Raw genomic sequence first — 24,186 nt, 5'->3', positions numbered from 1 at the left:
AATGATGTTTATCTGGCTGTCTTTATGAGAATTTTGCGATTGCGTGCCACAGCCTGTTCCCATCTACAGTGGCAGAGGGTGAAAAGACAAGTCGGAAGTCAGATCCACACGCTGCAAATCCATTCATCCCTCCTACAATTATTTATCCTACCTTTCAATAGTCCTGCGAGGATTGCCATTAAAATCAAGGCCAATGAAGAAGTCGTTTAAATGAATAACCAAGGTCACCACCTCTCCTTTGACTGCCATGTTATGTTCCTCAGCAGCAGCTGTATCCCTCTGCATTAAGCTCCCCTAGTCCTAAATATTTCCTGTTCATAAAATGGGAGAACAACAGCAAACCCACAGGCCCTCAGTCCAGATGTTCCAACGTGCTGAGCAAGGTCTGCTGGGATGGTGGGAGGATGTCCACGGCTCTGCACTGGGCACCTCTGACAGAAGTGCTCCAAGAAGATGCACTGCTGTGTCACATCTATTCTGATGTGAAAACAACAGGACTAAGGGAAGCAAGCCATTCAGTTCCAGGTGAGATGAGAAATCACAGCCAACTCAAGGATGCCCTGTAGCCTACTGTGGGCACGGGCTACTGGAAACACTGAAGGGACAAGCAGGGACTTGCAGCACTGCAGTACTCCCCCAGCCTCACTCTGCACCAGGAGAAGAAAAGGATGGGTTCCCTCCATCCTGCTGCCAGGTGCCTGGCTCTGCAGGTGAGCTGTAGGGCCTGGGCACCTCAGATGTCCTCCGAGTACATCACATGGCTTGATGTGCACACAGAAACCCAGAGTCCAAGGTGCTCAAATGGCAAAGAGCACACAGAGTAAGCCTAAAAGAAGAGTGTTACGAGACAGGAAGGTAAAGCTTACAAAAATCAGTGCTAGGACTTCTGGTACAAGACAGGCTCTTGCTAACTGGCTGAAAGAGATGGCTAAATGAAGTGAGAATTCTGTTCTCCCAGTTTATTTATAATCTATCTTCACGTTTGTCACAGTTTGGCAGATAAACAGCTCCTTCCTTCAGTGCTGCTGTCACAGCTCACCTGCACCCCCAGAACCAAGGCAACTGTGGGTTCCCCCATTTAAACAGAGTATCTCCCTCCAGATCTCCACCACAGGACAGCACCCAGCCAGCACTCTATCTTTCCAAAGCATGGTCATAATCCTGCATAGAGGGATGCTGACATGTGACACACTGATGATGGGAAACGCACCAAGCAATTTCTTTCCCAAGTACCTGTACTCATTTGTGGCAGCCTGTTTGGCATTGCTGCAGACACCATCCAGAGTGCATTTGCTGCAAACATTTACAGAAGGAAATAACAGACATTCTCACTGCTAACACCCAGTTTTGCCTGCAGAGGCCAGGCAGAGGAGCAGCCAAGCATCTCCAGCTAAGCTCCCTCATACGCTTAGTGCTGGCCCAAGAACATAAAACTCAGTTTCTCTGTTATTTATTGTTTCCTTCTTTCAGTTTATTATGGCTACACAATTAAACACTAGACTTTAGTAAAATCCTTGCATTTTAACACAACGTTGGTTGAGGATCAGAAGTATACGTGACAAGCAAGAGATAAAGGCCAACAGCCAGGCAACTGGGGATAAAGAATTTCTGGCATGGAGAACCCTGGAGACTAATTAAATTGCAAATAAAGATTTTAAAGAATCATTAAATTTCTGCTATCGACGGACTGCCTGGGCGCTGTTATCATGTCCCAGCTATTATCGCATCACGCCATCTCCACACACATTTATAGCTGCATACCAAAATATTTCCAGCAACCTGATGAGAAAACAGATTTGAAGCACAACACATGCCCACCTCTCAGCAACTGAGTCAATACCAGTTCAGACTACCTTCACAGATTTACTAACAATTTCAAGAAAAAAAAATAGTAATCTAACAAACTTCACTTACACCTTTACTCTTCTGTGCATTTAACACAAGGAAAAATACCTTTGGCTTCTCTATAGTTAATCCCAGAGGAGCAGTGACCTCTCAATGCCACAGAGCAGCCAGCCCTTACGTGTGCCCTGCTTTAAGTCTGAATCCATACAGTTAGAGCCATAAAGGCTGGAAAAGACCCCTAGGACCATCTAGTCCAACCATCAGCCCCTCACCATCATGCCCATAAGACACATCGCACTTGTGCATACTGAAGTGGGAGCACGTAGCTGGTGGGGAAGTGCTGATCCTGGGGGCGCAGCAAGGAATACACAAGCCCCAGCCCTCTCATCACCTATGTGAGAACACAAATGGATTTTCTTCTGCCACAAAAGTCTTTACCAGGCAAAGATTTTTTACGCAGAATATAACAGTTACTCTATGGTTTGACATGAGACAGCTTGTAGCTCTTCTACCACTGTCAGAGAGCACAAGAACAACAGCTGCAGATTCCCTTGCATAATTTAGCTGTCTGCATTGCAGACATCTGATGGGAAATCATCCACAAATTTGGCAGGGAGGGTTCAAACAATGATGGAAGCAGCTTTTTCTCCTCCATAACCACAGGTATGTGTTTCAAAACAGGTTGGATCCATGTTCACTTAATGCTCACAACAGTCCACAAAGCCTGGCTGCTTTTGACCCCTGCTATGAGAACTCAGAGGAATTAGGAGCACAAAAGAAGGAAACGCTTCAGTGTTTTGGCTCAATGTCCCATGAGCAGAGCTACTGGCACTAAGGGAAACATCAGCCCTACCTGGATCACCACCAAGAGATTCCTACAAACACAGTAATATACCAATGAGGGCATGGGAGCTACCTGACCCTGCCTGTGCAAACGGATGCACACAGGGCCAGCCAGTCAAGCCTCTGCTCTGCATTTGATCACCTTGGCTGTGGAGGTGAAAGTATCTGAGATCCAATTCTTGATCACCTATTATCCATGCTGGCTTATTATTTCCCTCAGCACCACTGAAACTACTCAGCAGAAGATTCATTAACAACTTTAGACAGTTAAAGTGTGAGTTGGTCAGGACTTTTCCTCCACAAAGACAAGCAGATCACTGCATTATATAAGACAAATCACTTTAAGTGATAACAGTTCAACCAAGCGTACCCTCCAGGAACCTGCTCCGTGCCATGCCACCCCCTGCCCCATCAGCACAGCTATCTGCAGCCAGCAGCACACCTGGCAGAGGTAAGCTTGGAGCAGAGGAGGAAGAAATACTGCACAGTCTCACACCGGGACCAAGGGAACATAATTCTTAGAACCTCCCATGTAACGCATGCTCCTGCCTCCACTCTAGTTGCACTACAGCATGTGTTCTTCTGACAATGGCCTGTAAGAGTTGAGCAGAAGATCTCTGCTCCATCTCACCCTCGGAGTCATCTCTCTGTGTTTAGCCCTACAAGGATCCACAGCAGAGCTGGGCTCCTGGAGTTAACCCTTGAAAAATATACTCCTGTCTTCCACAGCACCAAGACACACACAGCAAAGCCCTCTAGCTAATCATTGTCTTTATTTAACATAAACTAACAGCAAAAATATCGCTCTGTTCCTTGTTTCCATTCCAAATCTGGCTTCAGCTTCCAGCCGTTGAAGATTACACAGCACTTCTACAGATTTTTAGCCAAAGCTATGTGGTGCAACTGGTAGGAGTCAGTGCTGGGAGATGACAGTGCCTCCTACCATCCCCTTGGGAGGGAAAAGGAGTGAAGGAAGGGGGATCAGCTGGCATCAGGAAATAGGAATTACACTTCCTACATCAGCTTAGAGGAACATGGCCCTGAGTAGGTGTTGGAAACTAATCTCACATTGCAATGTGAAAGAGACAACAGCACGGCTTGCCTGAAGGTGAAATTATGGAGAATTTATGAAAAGTACTACCAGAAGGATTCCTTCTTAGTTACATATTTTATTCAGTTTCCAAAAAATATCCCACACACCCCCCTTTGCCTATTACAAAGTGATCAACAAAATGTTATCCTGGGGAGAAAAGTTGCATTGCTCGCACTCAAATGACACTAAGGAAGATTTTATTTTCTCAGCTTAGCCATGAAAATGCTAAAGAGCTGAGGTTAGACAAAACAGGGGTGACTGCCCAGCTAGGAAAACAGCATAGCAAGCAAACGACTGCCTAGGATGCTATTAGCATTCAAAAATAAATAAATCAGCAAAATGGATGCAAAATTGAGAACTCCATAGGAAATTATATCCCAACACACTGAAGACTGAAGGGTGTAATGGTTTAAAGCAATAGTCAGCATTAGCTAATATTGAAGTTACCTGCAGAAGGCAAGTATCAGAAAGGGATACTGTGTACAACATGCACCTTCTGTCCAAAATGAGAGCAAAAGCAGTTACCTGCTGAGATGCATTCACCTACTTAGCAGTGGAGTGCTGAGATGCTCACTAACCACAGGCAATCAGGGTCCAGAAGCCACCTTCACCACCAGCACAACAGCCCAATATCAAAGCATTGGGTTCATTTATTAACAACTCAAAGATGGCATCACTTGCCATCTCACCAGCTGAAAGGGCACAAGGAGTAGACAGACTAGTAAGGAATCATTCACTGCAGTTTCTCTGCTCGTTATCCACCCTTTTAAAAGGCCACTCTGATAAGTAATGCTCCCAAAAAAAGGGAGAACAGGGTAAGACACTCAGTCCCACTTAAACTGCAAGGACTCCTAAGGAGAGAAGGAAAGCTGCAGAATGGGGTTTGCTGCCCCATTTCCCTCCTAAGAACTTATGATGCCTTCACACCACCTGCCACACGTTTACAGGAAGATCTTTTCCTCATTGGAACAGCCTTCATAAATGTCTTCCTTAGCAGAGAAACTCAGACACAAATGTTTAGCAATGTGGGTCACAACTGTACTAATCAAAGGAAGGCAAGGAACTAAACTTCTACATCTCCAGGCCAAGGCTATGATTTCCTATCACTGGATCATCCTCTTTATGACTTTATCCTGCTCAAAGAGCAGAAACTGCTTCAAAAAGAATGTACTTATACAAACAGCATGCCACAGTATCAAAAGACTGACTCAGAAGAGACAACGAAATCTGTCATTACCACCCTCGCCCCTTTCATTAGATATCCTATCAAGTTTTACTGCACAACCTAGTTACTGGGATTTTTATACTCTCCATACTCCTATTTATATTAAGTGCCACTAAAAGTCATATTGATTTTTTTTAATGTTTAAGCCCTAAGAAACATAGGTGGGATGGTCATTAAGAAAAATGATCCATGTCAGGTTCTTCATTTTATCAATTTTCTGCCTTTTCAAGAGCTCATGTTTAAGTGCGCTCTTTAAAATCTCCACTGAAAATCCTTGCTGTAATTACTTTAATGAGGCAGGTCACTGCACTCAACTACTTGCACTCCCAAAGGCTTCTTTTGGTGATATCCACAAACAGAGAACATCAAGCATCATCCTGCTGTAGATTTGTATGCTTTAAGTATTGATGAACCTGGTCTGAGCGACCCAGTCCCCAACATTCTGAAACCAACAACACTCAGCTGTTGTTCACTTCACTGGCAGCAGACTCAGGAGCCACGAGTTTACCTCTTTTCTATGAGGAACGTATCTGTTAAGGAAGCCTGTCAGCTAAGTGCACACATTCAATGAACAGAAAGTTGGTACAATTTACACTTATCCAGGGAATCTGTTTATTTTATATGCAATTAAAAATGCATTAAGGCAACATTAAAGGTAACACTTATGGGATGCAGAGAGTCAGGAAGCGTTACACTGAAACTGAAGCCGATCACCACAGTACCCAGTTTTAGAAGAGCAACATTCATCATCCCAGTGCCCCTGCACAACAATTCAGTCTTCCAGTGATTAGCACACTCAACCTCTCTCCAACTCACCCTGACACGTGCACTGCTTCACCAGCAAAACAGACACAGCTACAAACAACTAACGCTCCACCACATAATGGTCCAGAAAGTCCATCCTGCCTAAAGGTTTTCCTAATTACTGTAAGAACAAGGGGAGCATTTCCTCTGCGAGGAGCAGGAGCAAGCTCACAGCACATGCCTTGACAGATCTCTGGATCATCCCATGGACAAGCACAGCTTTATCAGCTGGACATGGCTTCTGTTAAACTCACAGCTTGCCTTATACTCCATGGGCTTCCAGTAATCCTTTCAGACTGCAGCAACACAGCCCAGAACTGCCTGCCTTCGTTTGTTTCTGATTACAGCATTACTCAATAACCAACATAATTATTTTTAAAGCCCTACCCATACAGAAAGTCCAATGTAAAAAGCAGAGCTCATACATGAGGTTGGGCTGTCAAAGCTTATAAAGACCCTTGAGGAAACTAAAGCAACTTCCTACATCCTGGCAAGCTTCTGGCTGCACCCCCCTGCCATTTCACAGGGGTAGACTGCTTTCTGAACACTCCTCAACTTCTGCTGCATGAGTCCCCCTCACACAAAGCTGTATTCATAACTACGTACCTGGAAACAGCAGCACAGGTGTAAAGAGATAACGATGTAGACCTTATTTTTGTTGCTCATGGGAAACCACCTACCAACCAATGGAAACTGCCAACATTTTGCCTTAAAAGTTATTCGTATGTCAGATACGGACAGGTCAAATAAAAACCAGAAGATATTCCCAACCACTCCACGTTCAGTGCTGGTTTTTGGGTAACTCACATGCCTTTAACCTCCATCGGTACAACTGCAGTGGTATACGTTTAGAAAAATAAACATCTTTGAGTTATGAATCAGCATGGAAAAACTTCAGAAAACTGTGTTTACTTATTTATTACAAGCTGTCAATGCTATGTTGCTGCTGACCTGTGCAGGAAAAGCTTCTTAATTTTTTTCTTTAGGTGATACAACAAATTAATTCCTCAGCCTTTTCAACTGTGGTCTTACTGCTGAGGCTGCCAATAGCTGTACCAATTAGCAGTAGCTGCAATGGTAGCTTGCTTTCACGGAGACCTTTCGTAAGGAACCAGTGGGGGTCTGAAAGAGAGACTGACTTATTTAAAGCTGTGAAACCCAGTATTAAAAAAAGAAAGCAGGTTTGAATTTGTGTGCACGTTTTGGTTTTGCTTTACTTTAAATATAAAATGAGCAGTGGAATCCTATGTTCTAATCTCATCACACACAGCAGGAAGAAAGAAGCCCACACCCACTGACACCAATGACAGTACTGTGTTGGGGAGAGATCCAAGTCTGCTGTTTGGTTTGAAGCTGGAGGCCTTCATCTTGCACTGGGCTAATTGGTTGGCATTCTTAATAATGAGCCCCCAAAGTGGCTTAAAACCTTGGATTTTAATGCATGGGAAGGAGGAGGGAAGGGTAGGAGGATGTGAAGAGTTGTTTTTCCAAATCTAAATTGATAAAACAGCTCCCCGTGCAATTAAAAACAGGCACAGCTAAATAGCTGGGTTTTAGAGAACACTGTGTAACTTATCAGGCTGGTTTACAAAAGGAAAGAAAATATCTGAAGACAGGAATTTCTCAGAAATTTCAACAACACATCAAAACTGGAATGCTTTTTATCAAGATTTATTCTTCCTTCCCTTCTACTAGGAGGGAGCAGAAAGAAGTAATGCCATCGCTGCATCTCCAGAGCAGTTCCCAAGAACAAATCAAGGAACAAACTAAAAATAGGCTGCGTGTTCCTTGCCTGCCTTCCTTATCAAGGAAGGCAAACAACAACGGCTCCAATACCCCACTATCCACGTTTTTCCTAACCTTACATCCTGCAGCTCTAACTTATATAATGCCTAAGAAGAAATCTTATAAAGAAGACTGGGTGAAAGACAGGCTTAACAGGAATTTAAGCTCCTCCTATTAAAAGGAATAAATACTGCAGGAAAAATACTGTAAGTTTAATTCTTTAAAATGTCAACGCATACTCACAGTAAGGCCAAACTACCTTTCTTCTCTCTTTTACTCCTGGCACCAGAATCAGACCACAGATGTCATGGCAAATAGCATGTGAAAGGGAGAGGGAGCAACCATGGGAGGCTGCCAACCATCACCCAACAGCTGCAGCTCGTGGTGGCACCAGCACATGGTTCCACGCAAGGCATCCTGAACACATATGCTTTAAAACGTTAGTGGTCATTTGTGCTAGCAAAATACAAAATTAATATAAAAATATTCTTGGGCATGAAGAGCAGACACTTTTAGAACCCACTGCTGAATTGCCTTTAACTTCAATACAAGACTTCAACCACCTTTCAGTAGTGTTGGAATCAACTTATTAGCAACTTGGTTGGCACTATTTTGTGCAAGACTCAGACCTCACCTTAGGGTACAAAGCTAAGAAAAATATGGAATGGGAAATTATTATTATTTTTCTTTTATTTGACAAAACCCAGTCTGAAAGACTGCAAGCTGCACTAATTGGGCAAATATTTTGGGCAGAGATTTTAAAAATAGCATTTGACTCAGCAGTTTGATAGGGACAACTGAAAATAAACAGGGCCCTTTTGCACTCAAGTGGCTCAGGAACATTTTAAGTCCCAGTGAGTCCCTATGTCACTAAAGCATTCAGAAACATTTGACTGGCAGCATAGCTTAAATTTGGAGATACTCAGCACACAGCTGCTGTCTCGGGCATCTAAATAAACTGATCAGTGCACAGCGTGGATATCAAGAGGCACAGACAGACATGGAGTTTTTATTTTCACTGCTCTCAGGAAGCTATGATAAGCTGAACAGATCCCTTTACTGATGCTGTGGAACAGCAGTACACCTTTGTTCGGTGCGATGCATCTACTTTTAAAGACTGAACTGTTACTACTGAATACTGAACATGGCCAATCCAAGCAACAACTCCAAAACCTTCAGGACAAAGGGCCATTTATTTGCTCACCTTTTGTAGAGCGCTACATCAGGGATTCCAGTTCATAACCGAGTACCCAGGATAACCACATGCTTACCACCAGCATTTACAAAATTTCAACATAATTCTCAAGGGGGAACACAATGCTTGCCTGCCCTTCTGCAGCAACTGAGGAAAGGTGCCTTCAGACTCATGGCTGCTTGGGTTGCTGCTGACCTGTGCTAAACTCTCAGTTTTGCTGAACATCCTCTTAAAAGCATTACAGAGGAGTTTCAGAAGGTTGAAAGTCCTACTGTGCTCCCGGTGACCTGCAAAACGAAAGCAGGGCAAACTCATCCCACCCATACTCACCCACGTCTCTCAGGGTCAGCAGCAGTGACTCAAAGCAGTTTGGTGACTGTATTACGTGACTGCAGGAAAGGTGTGTCAGAACTGTAGGGGTTGGAAGGGACCTCTAGAGATCATCTAGTCCAACCCCGCTGCCAAAGCAGGCTCCCTAGACCAGGTTGCACAGGTAAAGGTATAAGGCCTCTGAGAGCAAAAGGTGCAAGTTGCTTTCTACAAACATTCCTGATATGCTTAACTCAAATATAGCTGCTCTGGCTGAACTTGGTTACACACCAGGCCGCACTTAACAAAATGCTGTAACACTTCTAATTGGGCTACCTAACACAATTAATTGTGAATCATTATAGCGTGGTCCTCAGGAGTGATCATTAGTAGCCACAGGCATGGAGACCCAATTGGACACATTCATCACAGCACCTAATTTTGCAGTTCACAGCTGTTTACTACAAATACATTTGGTTCAAGTATACCTTCAACACTTGCAGCTTCCGTTTTCCCACAGACCTCTTAACACTGCAGTGTGTATTAATGTGCTGCCCATCTGACTATGAAATTGTAATTAAAGAATCACTGAAATAATTCTGCCTCAAGTAAAGAGCTTTTCACAAACACAGGATTTATAACACATTATAAATACTCCACGTGTATCCTGCATGAGGAAACAGCACTCTAAGTCCCTGCTAACGTTCTAATGCCTTTGCTTAGTCTTACTTACAAAGAAACATATCCCAAGTTCTGGGCCTATTTTGTATGTGTTTCAATTTATTTTTTTTAATAACTCAATTTGTTAGAAGAAACTCTCACATCATCAGCCACAGAAGTTAAAACAAGTACAACATCCTCTATTATTATTGCTTTCCTTTTTTTTTTTCCCACTAGTGATTTATCTCCTAATATTCCTAAGGTGACACCATTAACAAAATTAAGAAGTGCTCTGAGAAGATCTTTTAATCACCGTAAATCATGTTAGTAACTGTTTGTGATGGCTGTCTTTCATTAATTAGTTTGTAAGCCTCACACCCTCTGCTGAGGTTGCCTATGAGGATTGATTTGAACACAGATATTCTACACATTTACAAGGTGGATCCTGCATGTAGGCACACCACTACCACTTCAATGAAAATAAAACCTATTGAGTTATTTATGCCCTAAATATTCAAGTTTCATTTAAAATTGAGTGTTATGGTAAGTAACATTCTTTAGTTCAATTCTGAGCAGCTGGAACATGTTATCAGGAAACTACAACAGCCCTGCTCAGCATTTAATACAGCACTCGCCAAAGTACAGCAGTACCTCAACACAGAACACTCCTCAGTTCAGAACGCTCAGCTGGAAGTGCTCCTCCTCCCCACATGGGTCACTTCACCCCTAAAACTGTGGCACGTATGCTATAGAGCCTATTAATAAAATGAACATTAAAACCGTGCAGAGCCCTGCTCACATTTAAAACTAACTTGAATTTACTACAAAATATGATCGTAGCTGCAGGTATTCATTTATTTTTAATCTCGCTTCCTAAAGGAATAAGGTTTACAGGACCAGCTTTCGATTTCTTTCCTCCTCTCTGCCTCCTCCTAAACAGATTATTGAACTCCTTTGCCACTTTACAAACTCAGAAAAACAACACTTTCAAATACTAATAAATCCTTGTAAAAATCTGGGGCTAAACAGAGAGGATCCTTATCCTTTGTGCAAAGAGGGAAAGAAGGGAAGCTCAGCCGTTGCACTCCTGCCTGGCAGCTGCTGCTCTGCCAGCCCAAGGAGAGCAGCAGCTGGCGCTGTCTCCTGTGCACTGGGGGTTTGCAGAAAGCTGAGGGAAGGAAGGATTTGGGTAACGAAGGGGAACCCCCAAGCAAAGCACACCTAATCAAGTCCTGCTACTTGTGCTTTGGTTTTCAGACCAGGCATTAATCTCCACAGCCGCCTTCATTATTACAAACAATCCAGTGAACACGGCGACAAAACAGCAGTCACCTGCTTCCGTGGGTCAAACCACCAGACATCTCATCAGGCAGAGGAAATTTGTTATACTATGTTTTCCAAGCGAGTCTTATGAGCAGACCTTCAAAAGAGGCATTTTGGTGCTAACTCCTGCTGACTTGAAGGGAAGCAGGATTTCAGCCTCTGTGCCAAGACCCTTGGTTGTTCAGATGTGAGCATGCAGCGTGCCTCCAGAGCACTAACCTTTGAGTTTGTGCCCAAAAAAACAACCATCCTTCCAAATGCAACTGGCACCAGCAGCAGCCAAATAAGACAGAAGTCATGTGCCATCCAACACAGCAGATCTGAGCCTGAACTTTCAGCTGAAGATACGAAGAACTGGTAGAACCAGCTACATAGCTGTAACAAGTTGCATCATTAGCAAACAAGCAGATTAATTGAATCCATATCAACCCAGAGGACACAAGATTCAGGAGGGTGATGAGGCTGGAACATCTTGGAAGGCAGTACCTCAGGGCAGCCTGTAGCATTTTGCACCAGAAAAATTAGCCTCATTCATTCTCAGACAAGCAGCCATTAAGATCACTATCAGCTCTGCACTGTTTTCAAAAGACTTTCTGAACTTAATAACTTACTGGCATACTTCAGCACAACACGTAATGACCATCACCCCATACATTACCAGAGAGAATGAACTGTGCCTGCAAACAAGGACATGGGAGCTAACAGATTTCAAGCAGCTCAAACAACCAGAGCTCTGCCTTGAAAGCAAGTAACACAGACGCCAAGCTGAAAATTAGGGATAAAAATATGGATATTTTTACAAAATGATGATTCCTCTGACTACTGAAGCTTTTTAACACTCTTGAATTATGATACACTCAGCCTACAAAGTACTTCTCCCAGCAGCACATCTCTGCCCTAGACTTGAAATCAGCAACTTTACAAACACGCCATGCCTCGTGCGCTTAAGAATCATGACAAACAAGAAATGCCTGGACTTTGATTTTATGGCTCTGTGAAACCTACGCAACATTATCACTGATTTTGATTGCAAGCATTTGGATTGGAGTACAGAATAGAAAAAGCAAACTCACATGGTGCATGGAACATCACTAGCACAGATGAATGATCTTTTATAAACTTGTCGAAGTCCTCATCGGTCAGGTGATAAACTACATTTTCCTCATCTGCCCAGGGAATCTCCGGAGCCTGTGGCTGAGGCGCCTGTGGGCTACAAGACAAACAGACACAGCTGAAAAGCAGCTCATAAGTAGGAATTTTTGCAAGTCTGACTGCAAGGAACTACCTTTGTGCAAATGTTCATAGAGATCTGACACACTAACCCTACAAAGCAGCTTCCATAGTTATACCCACTCAGAAGTGATAAATGCTGAAGCTCGGATAGAACAAGAAGAGAGAGGAAAATGAGAGGAAAACCTCCCCAAGCAGCTCACGAGGACAGATCAAAAATGGAAGGGGACAGAATGAAGAGATAACCAGATTGCTCGGTTATTACATTATAAAAATCAGATGTGTTTTTCTATTACTCTTTTAGCCTTCTCAGCAGGAGGCCCCCTTTCTCACAGCACTCACACTTAGCAGTTCACAGCAGTCATTGCAAATGAAAGAGAAAAGCAGTGGGCAGAAACAGAAAATATAACCAGTCACCTTGAATACCCACAGCACAACCAGGGCTGGCAGAGAAAGGAGGGGCTGCAGTGCTGGACCCACGCGCAGCATTCACTAGGGCATTAACCCAGGAAACCATAGTTTTACCCCGAATAACCCTGTGACCTGAGGAAGCTTCATTCTGTCCTCTCCTGACAGCGTGCTCACAGGTATAATTCAGCAAAGCTACTCAGACTGCATGCTTAATCTAAAAGATAAGTGACATGTTGTACTGACTCCCCTATGATTGCACATGAGCTTAACCATCTTTGATGGCTGGGAGCCAGGGAGACTGCTCAAAGACACACTGGTAAATCTGGAAATTGAACCTCAGATCCTCTGAACCAGTCAAGTTGCTCATCAGTCCACTTAACAATTGCTTTTTTCCTCTTACCAATGTACGTTATTGAGACAGTTTGGCAGATGTGAACTAAACTATGCTAACTGACATTTTATTTATTTAAGCACCGATCACATAAAGTACACCCAAGCACAGGAACATTTGGAGCCAAACTCTAAAGCTATTTTATTCTTGCCAGATACAGCAATGAGTTACAAATATCCCACAAAATTCCCCAAATTCTCTGGCAAAGTACAGGTCTGGATGTGACCCCATTCCTCTTGAAAATACATTCGCTACTTTTGATTAAAATATATTATTGCATTATCTGTCTGGAACAAGGAGTGGCAAACGGATGAATAACTCATTTATTCTGTCCTGCTCATTACTAGGCTGAAAGCCTAGTTTGATAAAAAAGCAGTAGAGAGATACACAAATTCAGATGGCAAGTGCTGTTGATGTAAGCAATATGTCTGATCCAAGAATGCAAGCAATGCATGCAAAACTGTACATCTCTGATGCTGCCTGTAGGAGCAACAAACCAAGAAACAAACATCAAAGGTGGCCAAGCAGCCCAAAGAGAGAAAGAAATAAGACTCCAACCACAAGAATTTTTAACAGAAATGGTCATAGCACAGGTAGGGCTGTGATGAGTAAGGGGCTGTGTCACAAAGCTTACCAGACCATCATTGTGTTTGCTGCCAAGCCTCTAAGACAGCAATAATCCACAGGTAGAAGAATGAAGGCTTCCAGAAAATATCATGACATGATTTATTTGGAAAGAGAGTTGGTTTGAGTTGGCTGAGTATGATGAACATGGACATGGTGGCTACAAAGCACCACAAAAGCTGTGTTCAGCAGGGCCCAGCATGACCTATTTCAGTAAGGAATCAGTAAAGCAGGGCAAAGGATGTTTATTCAAATGGCCCAATTTAAAATGCTGTGCATGCTAATAAGCCTACACAGGAGCTGGTAAGAAGCACCTCAAGGCCTGGAGGAGACAACAAACAAAATCTAAAATGTCATTTAGAACTGAGAGAAGGCACATCCAACGCCTGAAGACCAAAAATAGGTTGACAGAAGTCTGGAAGAGTTATCAAGAGCTAATTGAATTAAGTATAGAGGACAAGTTCTTGATTTAATTGAGTAGTTAGTGCTAAGAAAAGGCCCAAGAGAAGTCCATAGAAACAGCTAGAAAACTAAGCAACTACTGAAGGCAGTAAGAAGTTGTCTGGCTTCACTACCATCCAAATTGATGGAGCAGTATGAGAGAGATTAAAAAAATTGTGGTACATACAAGATAGCATCTCTCATATTAATAATGCTGTGTTGGAGTAAGAGTGCGTGATGGTTTCTCTCCAGTGCCTCATAAGAACATCTGAAACTCCACAAGATAATAGTGCCTAATAGGAAGATTAAGAGGGGTTATGGACCTCTAGGCTGATGCATTAGGACACTTCAACATAAGGAAGTACCTTCAAAGTAACAAAAAAGGTGCCAGAGCCCTTCAGACTGGTAGAGCTCTTGCACAGAGAGCATAAAAAACATCCTTTGTACAGTTTAAACAATTCCAGCCTTAGCTGTTATACTCTGCAGCCCCATGCCCCACATCAGCACAGATCAATTGCTTTCAGCACTTAACCCCTAACATTTACAGGGCAAAACAGACAAAGGGGAGACAAGAAAAAAAATAGTTGCTCCTCTGCAGTGTGTAAGCAGCATCCACAGAAAACAGGTCATCTCACACAGCACAGTGTCTTCTGGACTCTCTTTTGAGGACATATGGATAAGGGCACCTGCATGCACGGTATGAATACAAGCTGATTTTCCTTGCCACGGACACTTTGGCAGCACTGTGTTCCTGCTGCTCAGCACAGCTGCTTGACTGGTCAGCAGCTCCTACCAAAGCCCCTTCCTGAGGTCAGCAGCTTCATCTTGGCAGCAGCCTCTACACTCCAACGTCACCACCTGAGAATCATCCAAAGCAACACAGCACAGGAAACCCAGAACTACGTCTGACAGTTTGGAGAATACACCTGAGATTCTGGGTTTGGTCCTGTAGCATGGTTAATGCACGCAGTCCTCTGCTCATTTGTGTTCTCAGAAACAGGAGCCAGTGTTCCTACTCAGAAGTAAGGAGACTGCTCAAGTCATCTGTACTACAGGAACTGACAACAGCGATGATATTAAATTCTAGCTTGAGGTATGTGGTAAGAATTCTAGTATTATACGATTCTGAAATACAAAGGATACATCTTCTGCAGCTACCTTATCACAATCTTTGGCTTTCCTCAAGCACTTGCCACACTACTCAAGTAGTTACACTATGGATTCCCTAGAGTAATACAGTATTATGCACGTAGATGATTCACCCCACGTGCAGTTTTAACTACAACATTAACTACTGACAAAATTTAATTATGCATAATTTCCCAATGTAGCTCCATTAAAAGTTGTATTTATTACACAAAACAGGGGCAAGAAGGCTACTGCTCAGATCATCTTTTGGGAAACTAATAAGCATGTACTGAACGCTAAGTGAGGACAAACAGCTGTCTTTAGCTCTGGACTGCTGGAATATAAGCCAAAGCCCACAGTGGCTTGTTAGCAGAGATTATCATTGGAAAGAGCTTGCAGCTGCTCTGCTTTGCTTTTGCTGTGTTCACTTGCTGTCACAACACTGATAGAAAAGCACTGCATATTACATGGATTATCTGGATATTAAGCAGACAGAGGAAAAACCCACCCCCAACATCTACTGTTTCACATGTGGTAGCCAAGAGATAACCACATCCTCACAGAACTAAATAGCATAATACAGTACAGGTGACAAAGTCACATCCTCGCTCCGTGGGCTCACCATCTCCTCAGCACTGCTGGAGTTGCTATCCTTGTTGTTTGTATCTGAAAGACTGAATGAACTAAATAAACCTTAAAGATTGCGGCTAAATCTCCATCATCCACAAGGCAACGCCTGCCTTCAATGACTGTACCTCCTGATGCTAACAGGAAAGTTGTTGTCACCACATTTGTGGGTCTCCAGTCTTGAACCACCAAGCCTATCACTGCTGAAGACCCTGGGCTACCTGGAACTACTCACACGTGCCCAGCACAGCCCTACTGGTGCAGTAAAACACATTTACTGTAAACCAGTTTTCCTAAACTATATTATCACGATGGTTGGCAACACTTTCCATGTTTTCATTTCATTATACTAATTATTTAACAGCATTTCCTTGGCTTCAAGGAACAAGGGAGAACCTTCCTAACTCTACAAAACCTGAGATCTGGGGCTCACTGCTAAAGGCAGCTGTCTATCACCAGACAAGCTCAGCTCTCTCCAGCTGCTCCACAAGCTTCAATGATGTGCTGATTTATACTATCTGAACACCAACTACCTAGAGAAACATGTACATAAACACTCTTGTTCTGTCTCCCTCTCTCAACTTCTATTCCCACATGCTCATTCAGCCCCCCCCCAAATATTTACAACTGCAAATAGCTGCCTGTAGGCAGAAGACACTTTCAACATCACTCAAGTCACAACAGGAAGCACAAACTTTGTAAAAATGACTAGTGATCCAGGGTGCCTTGATCTGCTGCTTGTTTCTGCGAGATACTCTAAAGGCTCCATTTGAAGGCTGAAGAAGCAATGAAAACTGCACACTTTACACATACATTTTTAATAAAACAACTCAAGTCAAACCTTTTAGAGACATTAAGTTCAGAGTCCCAAGATCACTGGAAATTTAAGTTGGCGTTTTTAGCGAAGACAAGATCTGTGCATTTGCATTGATTTTGGTCCACAGTCAGTCTCCTATTACAGATGAAATGCAATTGTAAAATGCAAGGCATGCAAGCTGAAAAACAAACATTAGGCAATCTCTCTGTGCTAGTTTAGCCAATCTCAGCAGGGTAGTTTTGTTTGTTCTTTTGAGCAGAGGGAACAAGGGAGAGATGGGTGATCCTAAACCATTACATTCTGTAAATAATGAAAAGTACATAAAAGGTGGAGTGCATGCAGTTCAGTGCCTTACTTTTTCAGCCATTCTGCTATGTCTGCTGCAGTAGCACCATAGTTCTCAAAATGGAACAGGAACTTTCCTTTCCTATTAAAGCAACAAAACAAGGTTTAGTCCTCGCCCTGAAGATAAGAACATGCAATTATAGTTGAGTGTATGATTTCCAAAAGAGTAGCAAAATATAACTGACTCAAAATAGCAGATTGTAGGATATCCACGGACACTGTATTCTTCCTTTATCCTTTCAAATTCAGCAGAGTAAACGTTCATTCCTGCAAGAACCTGAAAAAAAAGAACAGAATTATATTGATTGTTATAATGCACTAGTAACATCATGAAGCAAGAACAAGCAAGCTCTAGGCAGATTTTGATTTCATTCATATTGCTGTAAAACAAGAGGGACTTCATAAAGGGAATTAAGTATTTCCAATTTTGTATATATCTGAGCAATATCTGAGTCTGGTCCATAGAAAACACACACCATTCAGCTTGTCACCTACTCATTTCTCTTGCAGAATCTCCATTTCCTTCTATTCACCCACTAAAAAAAACACCAAAAGGAAATTCCTCTAACTCACTACTTGTGCTCTCCCTGTGTATTTGCATTTTAAGCTATCATTCTAACTAGATCCTTTTCCACTTCTGCAGGTAAACAGCTTAGTTCACACTCAAACATTATCCAGGACAAGTTTTACCACACTTCTTTGGTTTCCATTCCAACAACAATTTCACAATCTCAGCTAATGTCCAAAAGATCTATCTGACCAAGTAGAGGCTTTATCCTAGTGTAAAACTGTGCTTACTGAAGGACAAGAGGGGGGGGGGGGATAGGTATTACTTCATTGTAAAACATGCTCCATAAGCCCCAGAAATATCACACAGCACTTATGCTTCAGATACATTAAGCTTATCAGACTGGTAGGGTGCAGTGACAGTTGAAACAGCCTTGTCTTCCAGACACTTGAAGGTGGGCACAGAAGCACTGAAACTTTACATACTAAGCAAAACAAAGAGCATCTTCCCTTTCTTCAGCTCTGCTCCAACCCACCCTCCATCCCAACAGTCCACCCCAAGCTTCAGCTCAGGACTCCTGTGCTCTGTCCAATTGCCTTTCAGATCTCTGACCTGAAAATCTGAGGATGGTACTAATTCTGATTTTCCGTGGGTGTGAGTTTCACACTGAGGTTGTTCTGCAGCCAAACCTCCAGCCAGCCAGTTGCTGAGATACAACCTCAAGATTAGCTTAGTTCTAATGGCACTGACAGCTTAACTCATTTCAGCAGCAGGGTTTTAATCCAAACTCCTCCTCCTCCATCCCCCTCCAAAAACAGGATTTTTTCTTTCTAGTTGAAATATCACATCAGAATTTAATACCAGGTTCCCAATGCAGCAAACAGCACAGACCAACCAAATGTGCTCAGAGTCAGCATGAAATAAATCTTAAGAGAACAGAATACTTGTTTGAAGGTCAATCTTTTTCAAGAGCATGCTGGAAAGAACAAAGAAGATACTGTTTTCTCTTACCTATCCTGAGAAAGGTGAAAGGAAAGCTAACTGATAAGAGCACAGAAATAGAATCTACTTTGGCTAGTCCAGCCTCTTTGAATTTTCCTTTAATTTTAAAAACCAGATTGACTTAATTCATTTAAGACATCAAGACTCAATTCTCCCTTTCCCTTATCCTCCGTGCCACCTCCTGAAGACAGGTAAACTCAACATGATCAACTGAATCGTGACCAGCTAGGCTGATGGCTGGTTAGAGCCAAGAACCTGGATTCATTCTGGTGTTTATACATCATATGAAGCATAACTGGACAGAGCCTATTACAATGGGATTTACTTTTAATGACAAAAGTTACAGCTTCAGCTGGGCTATAATCACATAACTACATACCACAAGTCTGGCAGGAACCATCAGCATACTTTCTACACAAATTCTGGATTGTCCCTCTATACTGAATTTTCTCCTGATTAAATACTTAGCTAATTTGCTTTTAGGAAATGACAAAGACCAGAACTGTAACTGAAGTTTATTACCTCTTGCAATGCTCACAGCAAACACAAGATCAGTTTGTTCCCTTCCTCTCTACATCGAGTTTGGCATACATTTGGCATATTTCATCACCTTATCTGCTTCCAATCAAGCTACCTGTAATCTAAATCCATAGCTGGTCACGTCCTCTGGGCTTCTGACTACTCCTGCTCTCCTGTGACATCCACACCTCGCTTAAAACTTCTCTCAATGGGGTAGTTTCTAAACTGATATCTCACACCACCACTTGCACAGCCTTCCTAGAGCTAAGTTTAATGAACATATTAAACAAAGGCTGCTTTTGACTTCTAAAATAAGGGTAGGAGCTTTTAAAGTCTTTAGGTTTCTTTTACAAAAATACAAGCACCAGAGAAAAAGCACTTAAACACACACTCAAGCCTCTCTTTAATGGGTAAAGCCCTCTGATGCACTCATGAAGTCAAAGGAAATTAAGCAGATGAAATTCTCTGCTAACCACCAGCTCCTCCTTGTATTAGGGCCACAGCGTGCCAGAGGCAGTCATTCACCACAGCCCACCTGCCACAGATCACGGGAATCTCTTGCACCAAGGATATAATAAGTCTTCCACATCTGATTCAGAGTTGCCCTTTTTCAGTGCAGAAAAGACCTGCAAACTCCAAATATAATACTGAATGTGCCATCACGCTTTCCTTTCAGCAACAGTATTGGAACATGAAAGGACCAGTCCAAAAAGAATGTAAGAACCAACAGATACAGTTCCCTTTTTCATTTTTCGGGCCTATGAAATAGACAACATGGCATTTCATTTTCTTGCTGTCTAGTGGCAATAATCTCTTTTAAGCCTGGTACATTCTGACAGCTCGTGACAGGTTGGATTAAAAGGCCAAAACTTCAGCCCATCCAAACTGATCATAAACTTTCCAGTAACGCCTGACCCCAGAGGAAACTCTGCTTTCAGGCAATGCATAGACAATTTACGGTGGGTAGAGCACAGCAGATTAGAAAAAAGACAAATTGGGTACACATCCCACTCAGGAAGCTAATTAAATCAGACTGATACTTGTGAAAGACACTGGTGGCAGTGGCATAACCAGACTTCCCCCTGATCCTGCACTAAAACCACTTGAAAGCCAAAAACACCTCTGACCTGTGCAGCATCCTGAGCTGGGCAGAAACAACCCAAATCTGTGGAAATTATTTCCAAGAGAGGAAGAGAAAGAAATAGAACAGATCTGAGATCTAGAGTTTAAACTCTGGTCTGCATTTAACAAAAACAGAACGATGTGTGGACAAGGCAAAGGATAATTGCAGGAAGGTACAGTGTTTTGCAGAATGCCTTCTTTCTGGCATTATTTATGTAGGCGTTCATGCTTCTAATTGCTGTCATAAGTTCATAAGTTCATAAGGTTGGAAAGGACCTATAAGATCATCTAGTCCAACCATCCTCCTATCACTATCTCTACCCAACTACTAAATTAAGTCCTTTAGCACCTCATCTAAACGCTTCTTGAACAGCGCTAGGGATGGTGCCTCAACCACCTCCCTAGGCAGGCCATTCCAGTGCCTGACCACTCTTTCAGAAAAGAAATGCTTCCTGAGGTCTAATCTAAATCTTCCCCGGCGCAACTTGTGGCCATTCCCTCTCGTCCTGTCATTACTTATCAGGGAGAAGAGGCCTACCCCCTCCTCACCACAACCCCCCTTCAGGAAGTGGTAGAGTGCAATAAGGTCTCCTCTGAGAGAGAAGGTCTCCTCTGTCCACCCACACCTCACAATGGATCTGCCATGCAGGATGGGAGCACCTTTCCCCAGAAAGCAGCACACCCTCCTTCAAGAGCAGAGGGAATCTGAATGCTGCCTGGCTGGATAGAAGCACACTAGAAAATATACCCAAGGATTTACCAGATCCTAAATAAATCTGAACAACTCCCACTGCTCTTAGCCCTAAGGAAACAAGGATTTAAAGAAAACACTTCAGAAACAAGTAGCTGGAAGAAGGTGGGGAAATGTGAGTACTCTTAGTGATTAAGAGATGTGCTGACCAGAGCCTCCCTAGCACTGCACTGTGGTGCTTCATTTCTTCCTCACCACATACCACCCCCTCTGAGGAAACCTGAAAACTCTTGCAGTGAGTAGTTCAATTGGAAGGATCAGATCCAGCCAGACCCATGAATCTTATTTAAGCTCATTTCCACTAAAGGTGCAGAACCTACCCCTGTCTCATGACAATGACTCTCCACTGAACAAGCAGATTAATTATTACTATAAAGATAACCACCCTCGAGTCCTCTATAAAATATCAAGCCAAAAAGCTAATCAAATCCAATATGGCAAACATTTACTTATCCTTACCCAAACAAACTGAGGAAGCCCACACACTCACCAATTAGGAGCAGTGCCAGAACCCATTTTTCCCTGGCAGAAGCCACACCCAATATAATTGGCAAGTCAGTTAACACCTCATTCTTAAAAGTTTTAATACAAATAAATTTAAATATAAATAAAAAAAAAGAAAAAAACAAGAGAAAATCCTGAGTGGACCTGGAACATCATTTCCAGCTTTGCTTTGGCCCAATTAAGAATTCCCCACTTCAACAAATATTTGTGGTTTTAAACGCGCAAAAAGATAAGTGGCTAAAAGGAGTTTTTGCATTTCATATAAAATTTATCTTCTCACTTACATATTTACCCTTCAGTTCTGTGGCTGCCTGCTGAAAAGATGGCATCATTCTCTTACAAACACCACACCCTGATAAAAAAAATAAATTATGTAAGTAAAATACCAACAACTCCATTCAGATTCTTCAACAGGCTCTATGTTCTAAAGCACATTAAACTACACTTTTTAAAATAATATCTTTATTTATTTTAAAATCCTTACTTATTTCACTAATTATTAGATTATTATTTTCCAAGGGTGTTACATGAGAGTTCTTTACATGAAAGTTTTTCACATTACTCATTTCTCATCCCAGTTTCAGAAAGAGCAACATCATCTACATTCTCCAGGCTCAAGGCTGAGAGTGCAGTGGAATGCAGGATGAATGATGTTATACTCATCAAGTCAAATGAAAAGCTTTGTGCATTTTGAATAGGCACTCCAGTGACCAGGAAAGTCAGAACTGGTCTTTTATCAGTTGGGGGGGAATGGGAATATACTTCAGATTCACCTCAGTTTAAAAAGTCTTTGCAACTCACTTAAGGCACCTCATAAACACATTAAAGAGACTTTAAAAGTTAAGCTGTGCTCTGTTAAAAGAGAAAATAACTCCAGAGAAGCAACAGCCCTTGTAAGATACAAGAACTTCATGTGCTGAGGAAGAAAAACAGTGAGTGAGGAAGGAAGACTATTCATGTGTAGCTGGAGTACACTAAGAGCTTTTCGATGACGCTCTTGAGCACTAAGCAGATTAGCAATAAATCACCTTGTAAGCAGCAGGTTTCACCCTTGCCAAGTAAAATATGCACATGCACACTGGGAACTGAGGGAGGGAGGAGAGCATGAAATAAAGGGACCTGCAGCCATGCACTTCAGACAATTATAGATACTCTTGGTCCACCAAAGGGACAGTAGTCAACTTTTTTTTTTTCTGGTGAAGAGAGAATGGTTTTGAAAATAAACTTACATAAAGGAAGATTTTGCAATTACTGGTTTACGATTACATCAGCATCCCTAGGAGGAACATCCTTTAATCTGAGGAAAGAGCTTGTTTCTGTGGTCCTTCCACCTTTGATCTCTCTACTCCAGTTGCCTGTGAGGTTGTTAAATTAATGCTGGTTCAAGCAATGATTTCTTGGTGGACAAGGACCACTCAATTTGAGGTACACCAAAGTCTCAACTTCATCCAAACCACTGGACAGACATCAAAAGATATGAGCTGTTAACACCATCTTCTGAATCCTCTGTTTCTGCTTTCTTTAAAAGCCTCAGGCCACAAACTCCTCCCAACTATACATCTCTCTCTCTTTCCCTCTGGAACCTCTCCCTGGACTCCCTTCTCCTACTCAGCCTCTACCCATGCTCCTTCCACAGCCTCAGGCTCCCTGCTCCCAAACCCAACTCAGCGCAACCTGTCCTACCCACACATTGTCACATTATGCTGTTCAGGACTCTGACAAGCCACATACATCCCCATGTAGGCATGCCTCAAGGGTAACCTCCAAAAACTCATTTCTCATCTGTTATTTTTTCTTGTATTCTCAGTGAAAAATGTTTGTTTTTCCTCTGATTTTTAATTGAGCACATACTAGTTTTTCCACTAGGTAACATCTCCATTTTTAAAGTCTTGATTTCAGTGACATTTTGAACAGCTCATTTTCATTGCCAAATGCAAACTGTCTTTTGCAGGATTCTTCTTTGGCAGAGTTAGCTCTAAGTAAATCTCAATACCTGTAAGTATATCTAATTTTCCATATTTAGTGCTGTCTGACTTATATTAAAGTCCGAAAGTAGTGTGAATGGGCTTCAAATGGCAGGTAATAATATCTTCTGAGGAAAAGGCTTGCCTTTGCTCTGAGTTGTTTTACTCAGATCAAGCATTCCTGAAATATTAAAGAAACTACATTTAAGTTTGCAGTCACTTTCATCTCCCTTCATGGTAGTACGTAATCAAAGAACCTATTTCCTATTAATCTGCCACAATGGATTTCCAACAAAGCTTGCAATGGAGCTGAAAAATGAGCAGATGTCTTCCTTATGTCTTCCTAGACAAAGACTCTGATGTCCTCTCCTGCCAAAGATCCTCTTAACTCACCCCTTGCACATAAGAAAAAGCAGAACTCCCTTCAGCAATCAGCCTGGATTTGCTGCCGCCAGGTATGAACAGTAACACTACAAGACAGCAACCCACAGCTCCAGCTCCCCAAAGCCAGTGCTTTAATGCAACTGCTGGACGTATTCTGTCTCTAGTAAGTGGAGCAAGAGTAAGGAAAGAAAAACTGGATGAGAATCAAGTCAGAAGGTCTCAGGTATTAAATAAAAGATGAGAGAGTTAAGAATCGTGAAATCAGAGGGGAGAAAAAACCTTACAAGTAGGCTTCCTTCACAGCAGTTCAGAAAGCAGCAAAGGTATTACAGCACT

At 42.4% G+C, this 24,186-nt stretch overlaps 1 protein-coding gene across 1 annotated transcript in view; it reads right to left on the bottom strand.

Moving 5' to 3' along the window:
* PDIA5 (protein disulfide isomerase family A member 5) overlaps nt 1-24,186 on the bottom strand; it is an 89,901-nt gene that overhangs the window by 31,477 nt on the left and 34,238 nt on the right. Inside the window, exons 8-11 of the mRNA XM_065751187.1 lie at nt 21,787-21,854; nt 17,282-17,373; nt 17,107-17,178; nt 12,156-12,292 (exon numbers count right to left, since the gene is read on the bottom strand). Of these exons, the coding sequence (XP_065607259.1) occupies nt 12,156-12,292; nt 17,107-17,178; nt 17,282-17,373; nt 21,787-21,854 (369 nt within the window). The remainder of the gene's footprint in view (nt 1-12,155; nt 12,293-17,106; nt 17,179-17,281; nt 17,374-21,786; nt 21,855-24,186) is intronic.

The sequence above is a fragment of the Cyrtonyx montezumae genome, unplaced genomic scaffold (genome assembly GCF_038088225.1).
Source record: "Cyrtonyx montezumae isolate F1298 unplaced genomic scaffold, pur_monq_1.0 scaffold_7, whole genome shotgun sequence".
NCBI classification, from domain to species: domain Eukaryota; kingdom Metazoa; phylum Chordata; class Aves; order Galliformes; family Odontophoridae; genus Cyrtonyx; species Cyrtonyx montezumae.
The sequence above is the reverse complement of the archived record's forward strand: the minus strand, read 5'-3'. Positions and strand labels throughout refer to the sequence as shown.